At 42.6% G+C, this 17,643-nt stretch overlaps 1 protein-coding gene across 1 annotated transcript in view; it reads right to left on the bottom strand.

Moving 5' to 3' along the window:
* Positions 1-227: 227 nt before the first annotated feature.
* Pawr (pro-apoptotic WT1 regulator) overlaps positions 228-17,643 on the bottom strand; it is an 86,920-nt gene continuing 69,504 nt past the window's right edge. The window contains exons 4-6 of the mRNA XM_036169842.1: positions 5,569-5,716; positions 3,104-3,208; positions 228-1,419 (exon numbers count right to left, since the gene is read on the bottom strand). Of these exons, the coding sequence (XP_036025735.1) occupies positions 1,333-1,419; positions 3,104-3,208; positions 5,569-5,716 (340 nt within the window). The 3' untranslated portion in view covers positions 228-1,332. The remainder of the gene's footprint in view (positions 1,420-3,103; positions 3,209-5,568; positions 5,717-17,643) is intronic.

Below are 17,643 nucleotides of genomic sequence, written 5' to 3'. Positions count from 1 at the left end.
GGGATCCCAACAGGATTTTACTATGTCCAAGTTCTGAATGCTGATGAACAAGCCGTCTTCCTGAAATTCACCCACCCAGTCGCTCAGTAGCAGAGTGCCTGCTGGGTTCAGTCCCCGGAACCATTAAAAAGAGGGAAGAAAAAGGGAAAGAGATTCAGCCATGAGGCATCCATGTGTTAAGGGCGGAGGAGGGCTCTTAATACAAAAACACAACACACAACCCCAAATACTAAGGACATTTAACAGAAGACAACTTTATTTTACGAATCTTCAAATATGATCGCTTTCCAATTTTCAGTGTAAGGGAGCAGTAACTTTGGGATATGGGACTATTCTCTCATGAGGAAAAATACATCCCAATGTTTCCCCAACTCAGGGATCAGCAGAGCTATTCTCCATCATATGTATATAAGCTTACATAGGTTAACAAATGTATAAATATTTTTAGTGTGGAGAAAATATTTTGGTTCTGACTTTGAAGCATGTGATTATTAAAAGCATTGATTTTCTTCTTCAACACTGAAACTGTATACAACTTGAGGCCTGAAGAATAAACAACTTTTTAAATATTCCATATTTACTAATAAACCCTAGAGCAGTTAAAAAAAAAAAACACCTGATACAATAGTACCTACATAAGAAACTATACATTAACTGTTTTTCAGAAGTAATTGAAAATTTTCAATATTCAAACACAACATAGTAAATTTTCACTTACTATAACACAGTTCAAGTATTCTCTTAAGTTTATATTTAGCCAACTAGAACATATTAGGTGACTTTGTAAAATAGCTTTCCTTTCAAAGATTACTGCTATACAAAATAGTGTGTCTATTACTACTCGAAATCATTAGAGCACGTGGAAGGAACAGGTGACAGTAGCCAGGTCTTTATGAGAAAATATCAACACACAGAAGGCTGCACGCTTTAGTAATAAGGCATTTGTGGGCAATTCCCCCAAGTATCTGAATTCATGTAAACAAAGACTATGCATATTCCTTTAGGGAGAATATGTCCTAACATAGATAAAATATATGCAAATGGCTGTTACTTTGAACCATATATTATTGGAATATCAAACAAAAAACCAAGAGGCATTGCCTATCATTGTAATAACTAAAAAATGTCACTAATTTGTGAAATACAAGGTTGATACTTTGTAAAACTAAGAATGAAAAAAGAATAATTTCAAAAACCAATATCCATCTGCTGTCTAGAAATAAATATACAGTTATCTGAACGTATTACATCACAGGAGCATCATCTTTGCCTTAGCCATGACATTCAATCAGTAGTTTAAAAACAGGTTTTCCACACCGAGCCTTGGGTCTTCTACCTGGTCAGCTGTCCAACAACTTTCAAAAGAGTTTTATTTTCCTGCTTTAGCTGTTCATTTTCATCTTCTATGTCATCTAGGTCCTGGGGGTGGTAGGGGGTGGGGAGAAAGGAACACTTTAAAAATACTGAAAAATATTCTAAAGGAGAATTGAAATAAAAATAAAACACAAAGATAACCCATTGACTCAATTAATTTTGAAGTAGTAAGTTCTAAAAAATTACATGGGATATGCCCTAACATTACTTGAATGGGCCAATTCTTCTGGAACACTCAGTTTTCAAAAGTAGCCAGAAGTCAAGGTATTAAAATTGTGAATCTAGACAGAGAGAAAGAGAGAGAGAAGAGAGGGCGGGAAGGAGGGAAGGAAGGAGGGAGAGGGAGAAGGGGTGGGGGGAATGTGTCCGTGTTAGAACTCTAGCCACAAATCCATACCCATGTGGTCAGTACTAAAACCACAGTAAGTTGTAGTTATGAGAACTATCACTTAAAGGAAGAGCAGACATGTAGAAACTTATCTTTGCAGTTTATAACATTAAAATTGGACAAAGTCTACCTATATGACAAGTGCCACACAGCTGTAGCATTGTCGTGAAGTTACACTTTGCTGTTGGACTATCAGGCAGATGACCAAAACGTTAGCAAAGTCAGAATTTGCATTTATTCACAGACCGAATAATGCCAAGAAACAAGTCTGTTCAGACTATTAACAAATGAGGTTTTAAAAATTACTACGACTGAGACCCACCTAAATTTACAATTAAATGATAATATATATTTGTGCATCATTACCAAACTATTTGCCTAAATTTAAAATTAAATGATAAAATATATTTGTGCATCATCACCAAACTATACGCTTGAAAAGGTTCCTAAAATGGAAACGGTTCAAACACATTCACGAATTGTGACTAGATTACCAACTTAGTAAGGAAGAGGTTTTCTGATTCTTTTTCACGCTCTTGGAGTCTGAGACCGCACAAACACATCACGGGCATCCCAAATATTTGCTGAGGCTCTTAAACTGAATTCCAGCGCAAATAAAGACAAGCTCAGAGAAGCATGGAGATGAAAGACAATGTACGACCCAAGTCAAACACTGCCTCGGCCAAGGACGACGTGCAACCCGCAGCAAGTTAACTGGGGTGCCCCGGTCCTCACCGACAACTTGCAATCATTGCCTTTGAGCTGCATTAGAGGAGGCTGGCACTGGAGCCCCCTCCTTGGCTGTGGCACATGGGATCAACCCATGGCATTGCCCAAAAGAGGCAAGCACTTTACGGTTAATTAACTGGATTAGGGGACTGAGCCTTTTCTCTCTGAAGCCAACGTTTCTTTCTTCCATCTTACATAAAACCCTCTATAAAGGCAGAGCAATGGGAACTCTTCCCATCACCTCAGTAGATGCTCTGGCTTCGGAGGAAGGACATTCTAGGGCTGAAGACAAAAAGGAGAGGCTCCAAACCCAACACTGCAGAGCGTGGGACCTCAACCCAGAGCCGGGAAAACTCCTAGGCGTCACCTGAGGAATCGGTGAGAATCCACAGCTTACAGAGTGAACCGGTAGGTCTCAGCGTTAGTGACTATCTTATGAACCAAAGAGCAAACCACAGGGAAAGGAACAGGTTCTTCACCCTTCCATGCTTTCATCCAATCACTCAAAAACAAAAAACAAAACAAAACAAACAAACAAACAAACAAACAACACCCAAACCAAACAAACAAACAAAAAAAACCACCCTGGAATTGAAATGCAAAACTACTTACTCTATTTAACAAATCAATCTCTTCCTTGAGTTTTCCAATCATTTCTTCTTTATCTTGCATCAGTCTCACGAGCCTGAGGTTTTCTTGCCTTTCTCTTACTACTTCCTGGTGAATAAAACCACAAAGCATTAACCAACCGGGAATGGGCCGTTCACAGTATTTTAACACGGCCGACACCCATCAATAACAGCGGAGGACCGCCAACATTGGCCACGCCCCTTTCGGCCACAGGGGACACAGAAGGCGGGACTGTGACAATGCCACCTCCCCTCTTAGTCAAGGAAGAAGGGTATCTGCCTACCTTGTAAAAGAACACTATTGAAAACATTTGTGAATTAAAGAGGGAAAGCTGTATTTGCGGCTGCTGTTTTCCTTTCAGAGAGGTTCTATTCACTGGGCATGGCGGACGACCACACTTATCGTTAGAGTTGGGAGTCTGAGGCAGGAGGAGAACTGGAGCTTAGGCGTTCAAAGCTAACCCGAGCACCAGTAACAATGGTGGAGGTGGAGGGACAGGCATGTTCTTTAGCGGTATAATCAATGATAAGATGCCGGGCCATGAGCCTGTAAACAACCCCAACGCAACTCATTGGGACCCACACACAGAAGGGAAGCTGGTTGGGAAAAGGATTAATGAGATTGGTAGGGGGAGATGAGGATGCATGTGAACAACGAACACTCTGTACATAACTGAAATGTCATAATGAAACCTGTTAGCAAAAATAATATATTCTAGGGTTTGGGGATTTAGCACAGTGGTAGAGCAAGCGCAAGGCCCTGGGTTGGTCCTCAGCTCTGGAAAAACAAACAAACAATATATTCTAATAAAAAAGAACCATCTAGCTGGGCGGTGATGGCGCACGCCTTTATTCCCAGCACTCGGGAGGCAGAGGCAGGCGGATCTCTGTGAGTTCGAGGCCAGCCTGGGCTACAGAGTGAGTTCCAGGAAAGGTGCAAAACTACACAGAGAAACCCTGTCTCAAAAAACCAAAAAAAGAAAAAAGAACCATCTAGGAGATTTAAGAACGCGCACCCCTGGGCATGCGTATATGGAACAAAATGAGGAGAAGGGGGTGCGGAAGCAAGGGCTCCTCGGCTTCCTGACAGCCAGGAGGTGCACATCTCTGTTTCACTCTGCCTTTGCTTCACCAAAGACCCGAAACAACAGGGCCAGCTGATCACAGGCTGTAATCCTAAAACCATGAGCCACGGTAAATCTCCAGAAGAAATCAACAACAACAACAAACCCCGACGGAGCACCTCACCGAGCTGGGAAACACTGTGGTAAGTGACATAATGCAGTCACAAAGACAAAAACCGCATGTCCTCTCTCATTCATAGACCCCCAACTCTTAATGTGTGGAAACAGGGGTGTGTGAGCGTTGGTATATCATAGACCACTAGAGAGAGAGAGAGCCAAGAGGTGCTTAAAAAATAAAGTGGGGGCAGATGGCTTGTGAGAAGAAAAGATACTGTAGAAGGAGGGATATTAAGAGAAGGGAGAATGATTGAAACATGATACTCTGTAAGCTAACAAAAATGCTTTTTAATTAAAGAAAAACAGGAGAAAGAAATCTCTATTTAGAGGTTTTTGAATTCAGGACCTCAAGCCAGGTGTTTTTATACACCTGTGATCCCAGCGCTTGGGAGGTGAAGGCAGGTAGATCCAGTCCAAGAACGTCTTCCGGTTAACTGAGCTGCAGGAGACCCTGTCTCAGTAAACCACAAACAAACAAACAAAGGGCTCCAGGGCCTCCGAGCAGACCCTGAAAGGTCTCAGAGAAAGCAGCCAGCTACCCAGAGCCATTAAAGGCTGCCAGATGCTGACAACTAAGCCCAGCTCTTCTGAGGTCAGAGGAACGTGTTAGAAACTAATAATGTGTGCTCTCTAAACCTTTAATTAATTTAAATAATGATTCCAACCAGAAACGGGTTCGAGCTTAAATGCAGCCTAAAAAAAATAACCGCAGACAGTGTCCACAGGAAATTAAAATAAATAAACCTCAACACCGCCTTTGCGTCACAGGGCGCAGCTTCCATTCATTAAAACAAAACACGTTTCAACCAATTAGTTCAGCACCATGATCGAATGCAGATCCACGTCCGAGGGATACACCTGAGCAGCTGCAGTTCATAACTTTATGGCGATGCTCATCCAAATTGCTGTCAAGACATCTGTAAGCAAGTTTATCTTATTCCTACATAAAAACGGTTCAGGCACCAAATACGGGACCTAACTCGGAATCACCGAAAGGCCTAAATTAACAACCCGTTCAGATGATGTAGGTCACGGAAGTACAGACTACAGAGCAGACATCTCGGCTCTCAGAGACACTGCTCTTGGCACTGCATGGCTCGGCAGAACAGGAATGGATTTGGATTGAGGAAGAGTTCAAGACGCCATGACCCCAAGAAAAGAATGCTAAGACGTGTTAATTTTATTTTGAATAATTTCTAACCCCTACCTTTTCGAGATCTTCAATTCTCTTCTCCAGTGTGCTACTTGAGGCGAAATTCCCTGCTGCGTTTATATCTCTGTTGTGTCTACTGAACCCACTTCTGTCTGCTCGGGGATATCTACTTGAGACATCGTCTTCAGAGGCACTGGTTGCGCTGTGGAAATCAACATGAGTATTTCATAAATATCCCTAGCCATCTAGAAGTAAAATGCAAGGGCTGTTTTCTCTCCAGCCCGAACAACTGGCACTCCCCGAGGACACACAGTTGGAACTTATTCACATTGTCTCATTCTACCACAATGGTGGGGGAAAGAATAAAAAGCACATTAATTCTTTTGCCTAGTACCCAAGTGGCTGTCAGTGTCAGGCACTGTTCTATGCACTGAAGATGTCTATAGCAATCACAAAACACGGGCTGTCCTTTCAACAGGGAATGCCACGAGGTACAACATGGTAGCACAGTCACCAATCTTTGGTCAAGGCTAGACATAAGGACCAGAACAGACTGGCTCTCCTAGACTGTCTATGGTGAAAATTCCTTTTCTTTTCTTTTCTCCCTTCCTTCTCCTCTCTCTCCTTCCTTCCTTTTCTTTTCTTTTCTTTTCTTTTGAGACAGGGCTCTCTGTGCCCTGGCTGTCCTCGAACCCACAGAGATCCACCTGCTTCTGTCTCCTGAGAGCTGAAATTAAAGGCATACACCACCAATGCCTGCCTTATTTATCCTTTCTAAAATGCTTTTTATTTTCAAAGTTCAATGTCTCGTTAAATCCCAAAACATAAAATCAAAATGTAATTAGAACAGAAAATAAAAAAGAACTGCATAAACTTGTACATTTACCAACTGAAAGTTGGCTACAGGCAACTATTTACACACTGGTAACTTATTATTCATACTGCAAACTTAACCAGAACTTCCTCAAATGAAATACTAACTTACAGCTGATGAACTGTCGATATTTAAAGTATTCAATGTAACACGCTTTGCTTTGCTCTCTGTTATTATCTCCTACTACATAAAAATTACCCCCAAACTTTATGACTTAAGGTAACACACATGCATTGACTCAAAGGTTCTGCTGTTCAGGAATTTAGAAGCAGCTTAGAGGGGTAATTAAGACTGAGGGTCTCTTGTGAGCCTTTAGTCAAGATGTTGGTGGGCGCTACAATCATCTGGAGGCGTGACTGAGCTGCAGGATCCGCTTCCAAGCACAGGCGAGCCATCTGTGGACCAAAGCATTCAGTGGCCCCCCTGGCTGTAGGCCAGGGGCCTCAATTCCTCCCTATGTGGGTCCTTCCAGTGGGCGAACTTAACACGTGGCAACAGGCTTCTAGAGAGAACGTGACTTAGGAACTAGGCCAGAAGCTGCGATGTCTGCCACCCCAGTCTCAAGGTGGCACCCCATCACCTCTCCTCCTTTTACAATACATATGGATCGCCCTGGCATAACACTGACAGAGGAGATTACAGAGGCCTGAGTACTGGAGGGAGGGCTCATCTGGGGCCAGCCTGAAGGCTAGCTACTTCATCTGTTGACTCATCTATACTAGATTACACCAGTACACGGTTACATGTAGTAGCAAAACAATTTTTTTAACAGCACTTAGAAACTAGTCTCATAGAAGCATGTTGACAAAAATACTTTAAAGCAACTTCAGAAAGCTCAGAATAATTTTTTTTTTTTTTTTTGAGCTGAGGATCGAACCCATGGCCTTGCACTTGCTAGGCAAGCACTCTACCAATGAGCTAAATCCCCAACCCTCAGAATAATCATTTTTAAAAAACGTTAGCTGAGCCAGGCATGGTGGCACATGCCTTTAATCCCAGCACTCAGGAAGCAGAAGCAAGCAGATCTGTGAGTTCAAGGCCAGCCTGGTCTACAGAGCGAGTTCCAGGACAGCCAGGGCTACACAGAGGAACCCTATCTTGAAAGAAAAACCCAAAACCAAACAGAAAACATTAATTGAAAATCAACAGCCTATGCTTTAAAAATTTTTGTTTTAGTAATGGCCACTTGAAATATTTTATATGCAAATTTATTGTAAAATCTAAAGTAGCCTTTAGAGGAAAAATGGATTCCTGATGTATGAACTTCCCCACTCATAGATCTTTTCAGCCTATCTGATCTTAGGGGATCTGACAACCATCTACTTCCTCGATTATTCTAACTTATTATGAACCCAGGACGGCAAGCTATAGAAACTTCACCCTATAATTTCTACCCTTTTTTTTTTTGTTTCTTTGATCTTATCTGCCATTGAAAAACATCTGACATTCTTTCCTTGCACAAAAGGTTAAGATAATTAAAAAAGAGAGAAGTGGGGAGTGGGGGTGTGCCAGCAGCCAAGCCAGCCTCAGGCACATATTTATAAAGCTGGCGGCCAAACTCGGTTCTTATCTTGCGAAAACAGCCAAAGTTCAATCTGAAGTTCAAATACTTCTGGCTGAAATTTTCCCTTTGAAAGCCAATGTATAACCACTTAGCATACAAGAGTCGATTAGCCCGAATGATAAGATCAACCTGAAGCTAACAGTTTTCAGGACTCTCTCATTTAAAGCATTAGTGCTCATTCCCCAGTGCCTTTTAGTGAACCATTGTGAATTCGATTGATGGAGTCCAGCTAAGGCAGGGAGGGAGGCTTGCTCACAGAGGGAAGTAGCTCACCGCTTCCATTCTGATGCAGACACCAGCATCTTTTGTGTGGGGCTTCTTCATCATAATCATAGCGTATTATTGCAAAAGCAAAGCAGAAACAGCAAGCTCTTTAAAATTCAGATAGCAAGCTCTGTCTATCAGCAATGAAACTGAAAAACAACTTACAACATGTTCTGTAACACAAATTGCTAAACCCAGAGCCAGATATTGGGGTGGAAGCTGAGAGATCAGAGGACCAGAATAAGCCAGCCACAAGTCAGCCCAAGAGAGAGCTACTTCCTGTATACTCACGCCTATATACCTTTCTGTGCTCTGCCATCTTACTTCCTCTCTCTGCCCAGTTACATCACTTCCTCTTTCCACCCAGCTCTATCACTTCCTGACTGTGTATGTATAGACCTCCAGATTAAAGGCACGTGCCAACACGCCTGGCTCTGTTCCCAGTGTGGCCTTGAACGTATATAGATCTGGATGGATCTCTGCCTCCCCAACGCTAGGATTAAAGGCGTGTGCTATCACTGCCTGACTTCTATGTTTAATCTAGTGGCTGACTTTGTCCTTTGATCCCCAGGCAAGCTTTATTTGTTAGAGCACAAATAAAATATCACATTGTTCCTTGTTGTGTCCATCAGTCGATGAAAGTTCTTACTCGTCTGAGAGCTGACCTTCCTGAACAGTCTTGTTTCTAATAACATGCAACCCCCCCCCCCCCCCCCCCCCGCATGGTTCCTTTACCAGTCTACACACTATGCAGATCTGACTAGTTTATACCCTATGCACGGATAATCCCTTAAGTGCTCTCACATTCGTTCACTTTTAAAAATTGAGATAAGTCTCTTCGTTTGCCCAGAGCTCACAAAATAAGAGTAGGGTTAGCAATCTCCAGGACCCACCTGTCTGTGCACCCAAAGTACAGGGATTACAGAGGCGGGCTCAGAATGCCATGGTTGATTTTTTTATGTGGGCTCTGAGGATCAAACTCAGGCACCTGAAATCTAGGGCAGAGCCGTTCCTCCAGCTCTGTCCTGTTTTTTTTGTTTGTTTGTTTTTTGGTTGTTGTTGTTTTGTTTTTGGAGACAGTGTTTCCCTGTGTAGCTTTGCGCCTTTTCCCTGGAACTCACTTGGTAGCCCAGGCTGGCCTCGAACTCACAGAGATCCACCTGGCTCTGCTTCCAGAGCTGAGATTAAAGCCGTGCGCCACCACCGCCCGGGCAGCTCTGTCCTGTTTTTAACACTGGCAACCTGAAGAAAGACTTGGTAAGAAACTCACGAAGTACTAAGTAATGATTATGATAATACCGAATATCTGCTTCGTGATGAAGCCAATGTAATCTATCAATCAATTTATGTTGAACATAGTTGTGTCCTGCATTCAAATACCACATAAATTTTAATGCTTACACTGTTCTGTCAGCCAATATGTTCTGCAAGCAATGCACTTCTCTATCATTGTGGCTAAAGCCTGAACTCAGCTAGACTGAGAAAGGACACTTCTCAACCAATCTCGTGAAGCCCTCCTGTATCTTTTTGGAATGACTTCTACTGTTACCATTCAACTTTCTACTACTGTCATAATCAGATAAAGTAAGTTTGTCCTCATCACAAAAAGTCCAGTAAAGCTTGCTTTGTTGTTAGTAAATTAGAATCCAAGATAAATACAAATGTCCTAAGATTTAGGAAACATTTTGAAAAGCAGAAACTTAAAATAATGACAATACATTTTAATTTATTTTGGTAGTCAAGTCTATATTTAAATTATTTTATTTGTGGAACACAAATCTGACTAACATTAACACAGAGTTTTTAAGCATAATAAATGCTTGCATCTTCCCCAATTATTACACATTTTTGGAGTCACAAATGACTGCTACAAACATTCCATATGGTTTAACAGCCTCCTTGTGCCCAACTAACAGGCAATTTCCCACAGTCCTTGTCCTAATCTACACACTACGCAAAAGTGATCAATATATACCTATGTACAGATCTGAACAGTATACTCTATGCACAGATCTGAACAGTATACTCTGTGCACAGATCTGAACAGTATACTCTGTGCACAGATCTGAACAGTATACCTAATGCACAGATCTGAACAGTATACTCTGTGCACAGATCTGAACAGTATACTCTGTGCACAGATCTGAACAGTATACTCTATGCACAGATCTGAACAGTATACTCTCTATATAGATTTGAACAGCATACCTACTATGCACAGATCTATCCACTAGCCATCAACATAGAAGCAAGGATGACCACACAAAATGCAACTCAGGATGCTAAATGCTCCCTCTAGACTTCTTCACTTAGGTTGTCATGGGTTACAAAAAGTGTCCAAGGGCCACACTTGGAGCAGCACTATGCTACAATGTTTAAACTTACATTTGGAAGAATCAGAGTGAATATCCCATTTGAGAAGCAGGACAGCCCAATAAGGCTAGAACACAATGTGTAAACAGAAGATAAGAGGCTAGGAGAGCAAACAGGAAACCTAAAAGCTATTTCACAGAAGAATTCAAGCTAATTCAAATTCAGAAAAAACGTCTCCCATTTTTAGTGGCCCATATTAGAATGTGTGTTCGTTTACCCACTTTTTCTGGGATTGATGATGACCACAAAAATAGTAATTATTGTCTGTTTTGCCAAAACATAGAATACAAAGGATTAAAAAAAGACTAAAATTTGTTTTATTTACTTATGCTCCAAATATTCACGCTTACAGGGAAGGACCATTTAAATCTTAAGAAACTACTGAATGTGGTTCATTCTTTCTGAGGTTCTAATTTAATAAGGATTTAATACCTCATGATGCAGAAATCCAAAGAACCATCCATTTGTATATTTGCCTTTAATGGCTAGTTCAGAGATGTAAAATCTGGAAATGTCTAGGAAGTTTACTTAGAATCTCAAAATCATCTTTAGTTTAGGAGAACAGACTTACTCTGTGTATTTTATTTACCACCCAACCCACCACAATGTCAGGCATCACCTTTGCACTTACGTATCTGGCTATGTTGTTTCTCATGAAGTTCCCAAGCCCCGACTTACCTATCTTGTGTTCATTAGCTAAATTAGATCATTTATAAACCCATTGCACAAAGAGTCTAACTTCAATACTGGGCAGCAGGGACGAAGGGAACAACAACAACAACAACAACAAATCGTCTCTTCATGGTTCCAGGTTTGCTCAAAGATCAAGCTTAAAACAATGTGTTGGAAAGAAGAGGGAAGATGGCTGACTTCAGAGAGCCAACACTGTTTTCCTCCCAGGAAAATCATAACACCTCAGGGACAGTGTGGGAAACTCAGAAATGGAGACCCGGGATAGCATCATGAAGCGTAATAAAGTACACTATAAATGTGACTCCTACCCCCAAGCCAGGGGTAACTCCGTGCGTCTCCACGATCAACCATGTACTACACCATGTTCTAGCACCAGAAGAGTTCCTCTGGCTCTGACTCTACTTTGAGGAACTGCCTGATGTCTATGCACACTTTAACTCACAGAAGGAGCACACTCGGGACCTCTCTGCTACTGCTTAGAGCCCCAATTCCCATACAGCATATAGCCATCTGAAGAACTGCCTTGCTGCTGCTCTGAGGAACAGTAGCCACTGTATCCTGTCATCCCTGGAGTCTCACAAAGGTGTCGGCATGCTTGCGGAGACAGCTGCCATCTCATGAACCTGGCTAGATCAGTCGGAGGACTGTGATCCTGCAACACCAGTCTATGCAACGCCCTGTGCCTCAAGATTAGGTAGCACGGCTCCAGCTAGGTGCACTGGCATGCTTAGTACAAAGGTCTCTCTCCTCCAAACTCCGACTTGGTGCTTCAACTGAGGTCTCAGTCATCGGCACTCTTCTGAGAGGCCTAATATGCCTCTTATCAGCCCCGGAGCCCCACGCTGGATACTGACACCAGACGTCTCACCGTTACTTCTGATTCTATCACGGGGCCTGAGAGCATGCTAACTCGGCATCCTGAAGCATTGCAGATTACAGACAGAGGGCTTGGTGCCGTCAACACTTACTTCTGCAAGGTCCTAGAGGTACCTACCCCTCTGCGGTCACCTCCCAACTATTAACACACAGCTTTGTACGTTGGCCCCTCTGCAAATGGCACCCCAGCCTTGCAGCTGGACCACGGCCATTCATACCTGTCTTTCAGCAGGACCTGTGGTCCCACATTCCGGGTGCCCATGTCCACCAAGAAGCTAACCTACTGCCTCCACAAGTATCTGCAGTTTAGACGGCCCAGGCGATGATAACTATAGCTGGAAAAAGAATCCCATGGAGGCCACACTTCTACACTGGTAACCAAAGCCACAGCATCTATTTAAATGACCTCTACAATCCGTGTAAAGGAAAAAGGCTTCCCCTGGAAAACCTACTCCAAAAGATTGAAAGAAGACAGCACAGCCGCTGTAGAGACAACATAGGAACACAGGAGACAAGAAAACACAAAGGAGCATTGTAGTGGTATCTGCTCCACCCATGACCTTGGGCTATACGGGCCCCAAAGAGGAGGTACTTCCTGCCGTTGTATATGACCTCTTCTAAGGAGTTGGGAGAATGGTCACATGCCCAGCTAGCTCAGTTGGTAGAGCATGAGACTCTTAATCTCAGGGTCGTGGGTTCGTGCCCCATGTTGGGTGCCACTAATTAAGATCAATCCACATGAGTCTATTAAATGGGTAACAGAATTTATGAAGTTATAAATTGAGGAAATATACTCACAAATACAAAGCAGAGTGTGAAGCTGTCCTCTGATCTGACCAGGAGCGAATCCACCTCTCAGGCAGGAGCAGGGAGAAGGGGCATCTTCTCCAACTCCTCATAAGAGGTCACCTATAATGGCAGGAAGCACCACCCACTTTGGGCTGTATAGCCCAAGGTCATGGGAGGAGCAAGTATCATGACATTGCATATATCCAACAGAACAGAACAGAGTAACCCTAGAATAATGGTTCTCAACCGGCAGGTCACAACCCCTTGGGGGTCGAATGACTCTTTCCATGGGGTCACATATCAGATATCGTGCATATCAGATGTTTGCATTATGATTCGAAACAGTAGCAAAATTAGAGTTCCGAAGTATCAACAAAGATAATTTTATGGCTGGGGGAGGGGGTCACCACAACATGAGAAACTGTATTAAAGGATCACAGCAGTAGGAAGTTTGAGAACCACTGCACTAAAAGATGACACCAACATGAAAGACGCCTATTAAGTTATTGAAAAGAAAATCTAAACTAACGATACCAAGAAAACCAAGTGGGATACAACAGAATATTAGTGAATCATTCAACAAGTGAAGGACACATCCATGAGATCAATGAGAAATTCAATGGAGATAAGAATCATAAAAAAAAAAGAAAAGAAAACAGGCAGAAATTGAGAAACTGAATCACTCAATCAATGAAAGGGTCACAGGACAAAAGAAAGGTATGCATGTGAAGAAAAGAATGGGGACAGAGAATAAAAAGGGTGGTGGAGACAGAGGAGGGTGAGGGTAGATGTAAGCAAAATGCACTCCATATGTACATGAAACGATCAGAGAACTCAGATACAATACAAAAAAGAAATGCAGCATTGGTACATAAGAATGTTCTACTCAGAATAATAAAAAGAACCAACTTGCATCACTTGTGGAGAAAGGAAAGACATGTTAGGTGAAAGGCACGTAGGCCAGGTCCAAAGGTCTACCTCAGAGAGGACAGAAGAACAGTGACCACTAGAGACTGGGGAGTGTGTGTGTGTGTGTGTGTGTGTGTGTGTGTGTGTGAGAGAGAGAGAGAGAGAGAGAGAGAGAGAGAGAGAGAAACACCACACACACACACACACACACACACACACACACACACACACACACACATGGAGATTACATAATGCATACAAACATATAGTTATATAGGAGGGATTTGCTATGGTATTCTAGATCACAGTAGGGGAATGTAGTCCATAATAGTTTGATATACTTTAGAATCAATATGAGTACAGAAATTCCTACAATAGTCATATAACCAACATAAGGGATTGGATATCCTAATTGCCCTAATTTGACCATTACACTGTAAGCGTGCAGTGAATTATTACATTACTCTGTAAATATGAACAAATAAACATCAATTAAAAAATGGCAAAACCAAGTTTTAGAAGTTTTGCTTATTATCTGGAAGACCCTTGAATGTTAGGCATGTCAAAACATAAATAAAATCCTTTGTATGTGTAAAAGCAAAGGATAATTGCTGAAAAATTAAACCAGGTCTCTGACCCTCATACATTCTGGATCTGAAAGAAATGCGGTTATAATCATGAGACTGTGTTACTTGATTTCGTTGCCAAATTCAGCTGTTTATCCTAAAACAGAAATGTTTTCAACCTATTTTGTAGGCCGGATATGCACAATGGAAAATATTCAGAGTAAAAAATTTGTTTCATGAACTCCAAAAGGTTTGTGATGTTCTGGTTAGGAATGTTAACCCAGACCTGAGATCCATCGAGAACCGTCTACTCTTGGCCACAAAGATATTAAATGTGATGGTCAGTTAAAGGGAAACTAATAAGCAGGACCATCAAAGACAAGTGGGACCCCCTCTACTGGAAGTTTTCCCCTTCTGGGGATTTTCATATGTTCTGTGAAAGAGGAGAGGGCATGGCCGTGCTCAGGAAAATAACACTGTTATTCTAAAGCTCTCATGTGAAGAAGATGGGTAGCATTAAAAGATTACAGTCAGAGGAATTTTCCACTAATACGGACACTTTCAAGCTCAGCAATGAGATGAAATACAAGACTCATGGGTAAAATCCTATTAAACAATGGGTACCCAACATTCACAAGTGTTGGACAGATCATGACCTTCTAAGTAACCAGTGAGCACACAGCTGGGCTGCTCTGGGCTGCACACCCCCAAGCTTTCACCGCCCTGCTGGGTACTACAACCTGCCCTGCTCCTCCCCTTCCTTGAAACGCAAGCACACACAACTAGAACTCAAAGCCAACACCCAGACTCTACAAAACTGTGACACATACTCACTGTAAGAAACAGGGAAGAGTTTCAAAAGGAATCGCTTTCCACAAAAGGGCCACAGCCTTTTTTTTTTTTTGAGACAGGGTTTCTCTGTATAGTTTTGGTGCCTGTCCTGGATCTCGCTCTGGAGCCCAGGCTGGCCTCGAACTCACAGAGATCCGCCTGCCTCTGCCTCCCGAGTGCTGGGGTTAAAGGCATTCTTTAATGCCACCACCCGGCCAAATTTTATTTATTTATTTACTTACTTACTTACTTACTTATTTTATTCAAAGGTTTTCTCAGGTTTATCTCTGTGTAGTTTCACTTACCCTGTTCTCATGTGGTGACTGCTGGCTTAGGGAAAAGCAGAACGTGAGATAACCTGAGAGGTGCCAGGTAAGGATGCCGATGAGGTCAATTTATCCCTACATCCCTTCCATCCTCAGAAACGTATACATTAAGAGTATTTGTTCAGGGGCTGGAGAGACGGCTCTGTGGTTAACAGCACTTGTTCGTGCAAAGGACCCAGATTTGGTTCCCAGCACCCACATGGCAGCTCACCATCACCTACGTCCAGTTCTGTGGGGTCTCACGCCCTCCCCTGACCTTTGCTGGCCCCGGGCACATATATGGGCATACACAGAATAAAATTTCAAAATCTTTAAAAAGAGTTTGCTCAGAGTACCTCAAATCAAATACATTCACGTTATTATAAGAGGAGTCTTTCCACGCCAACAAAGGCAAAGATTTGGTTTATTAAGTCGTCTACCCAGTCCAGAGGTAAGTCTCCTGGACTGCAACATGTGCTCGAGAAAACCAGTGCATGGGGGCTGGAGAGATGGCTCAGCGGTTAAGAGCACTGGCTGCTCTTCCAGAGGACCCGGGTTCAATTCCCAGCAACCACACGGCAGCTCACAACTGTCCAGTTCCAGAGGCTCTGACATCTTCACACCAATGCACATAAAATCAATTTAAATGAATTATTTTAAAAAAACAGTGCATGATACAAAAGCACTCAGCACAAACCAAAGGATTATAAAGAAAATGGAGCTAAAGACATAATCTCAAAAACTACTTGAATGGGGGTGGTGTGGTGTGTGAAGAGACACATTATCACAGCCCTAAATACATTAAATATTCAAGAAACACATAAATATGGCATTTTATTATGAAAAGATGAAGTATGTTTATGGAAGCTGGCATCATAAAGAGTTCCCTGTAGTTCATGATTTCCTGTGGCATGAGGAGGAGGAGGAGGAGGAGGAGGAGGAGGAGGAGGAGGAGGGTGAGGAAGGAGGGGCAGGATAATCTGAGGTCCTACTGGAACTCACACCACCCACAGGGATAGCAGGCTGCCATCTGCACTGAGCTGGCTGGCAGATATGGGCAGTACACACCTGACAGTGTTTTGAACGTTCCTATGTAGCTGAAGCTGGGTGTCATTTTACGTACCCACCTCGTATTCCTTCTAAACAAAACTTATGCACATACAATGGGAAATCTGAGGAAGAGGAAGTTTGTCCCCTAAGGCATCAACCAAGACCAACTTCCTTTCCAAAGCAGGCATTACATCAGAGCAGACTCTAAAGAGAATGTCGGTCTTAAAAAAAAGAATCAAGCCGGGCGGTGGTGGCGCACACCTTTAATCCCAGCACTGGGGAGGCAGAGGCAGGCGGATCTCTGTGAGATTGAGGCCAGCCTGGTCTACGGAGTGAGTTCCAGGATAGCCAGGGCTGTTACACAGTTTAGAAACTCTGTCTTAGGAAAAAAAAAAAAATCATGCTCACACTTGCCTCACATAAAAAAGCAACCGTGGTTTCCCAAAGCTGTGGGTTTTGTGTTTCCCTGTGCTGTGTATGTTGAAAAGGCAGAGATGGTGCAGCCGAGGGCTGCCACAATTTACAACTGAAAATTAAATTGCAGATACCCACGTCACACTGAGGCGTGGACAGGGTGTGTAAATGCACATCGACTGTCATCCCTACAAGATGAAAAGCCATTTGGAAAAACAAATTAGCAATTAAAAAATAAAACTAACCGCAACCGTGTTTGGTTTGGCTAAGGGGATTAGGTTTTATTAATGCTAACTTTCTGTACTCGCCACATTTCCACTAAGAAGGGCATGTTGCTTTTAAAAGGCAGAAAACAGGGCCTGTAAGATGTCTCAATGGGCAAAACCTCTCACCGTACAACACCTGTGAGCTGAGTTCAATCCCCGCATCCCACAGAAACATGGAAGGAGACCTCTACTAAGTTGTTCATACTGTGATACTGCCTACGTCCGGCAGCCTAGCCTGACTTGAACCCCTGGAACCCAGCCACACTCACCTCATACATACACATAAAAAAAAATAAGAAATGAATTAATTAAAGGTATGAAACAACAGTATGTGAGGATCAACCCCTATAGTCTC

The sequence above is a fragment of the Onychomys torridus genome, chromosome 20, assembly GCF_903995425.1.
Source record: "Onychomys torridus chromosome 20, mOncTor1.1, whole genome shotgun sequence".
In the NCBI taxonomy this organism is placed as follows: Eukaryota; Metazoa; Chordata; class Mammalia; order Rodentia; family Cricetidae; genus Onychomys; species Onychomys torridus.
The sequence above is the reverse complement of the archived record's forward strand: the minus strand, read 5'-3'. Positions and strand labels throughout refer to the sequence as shown.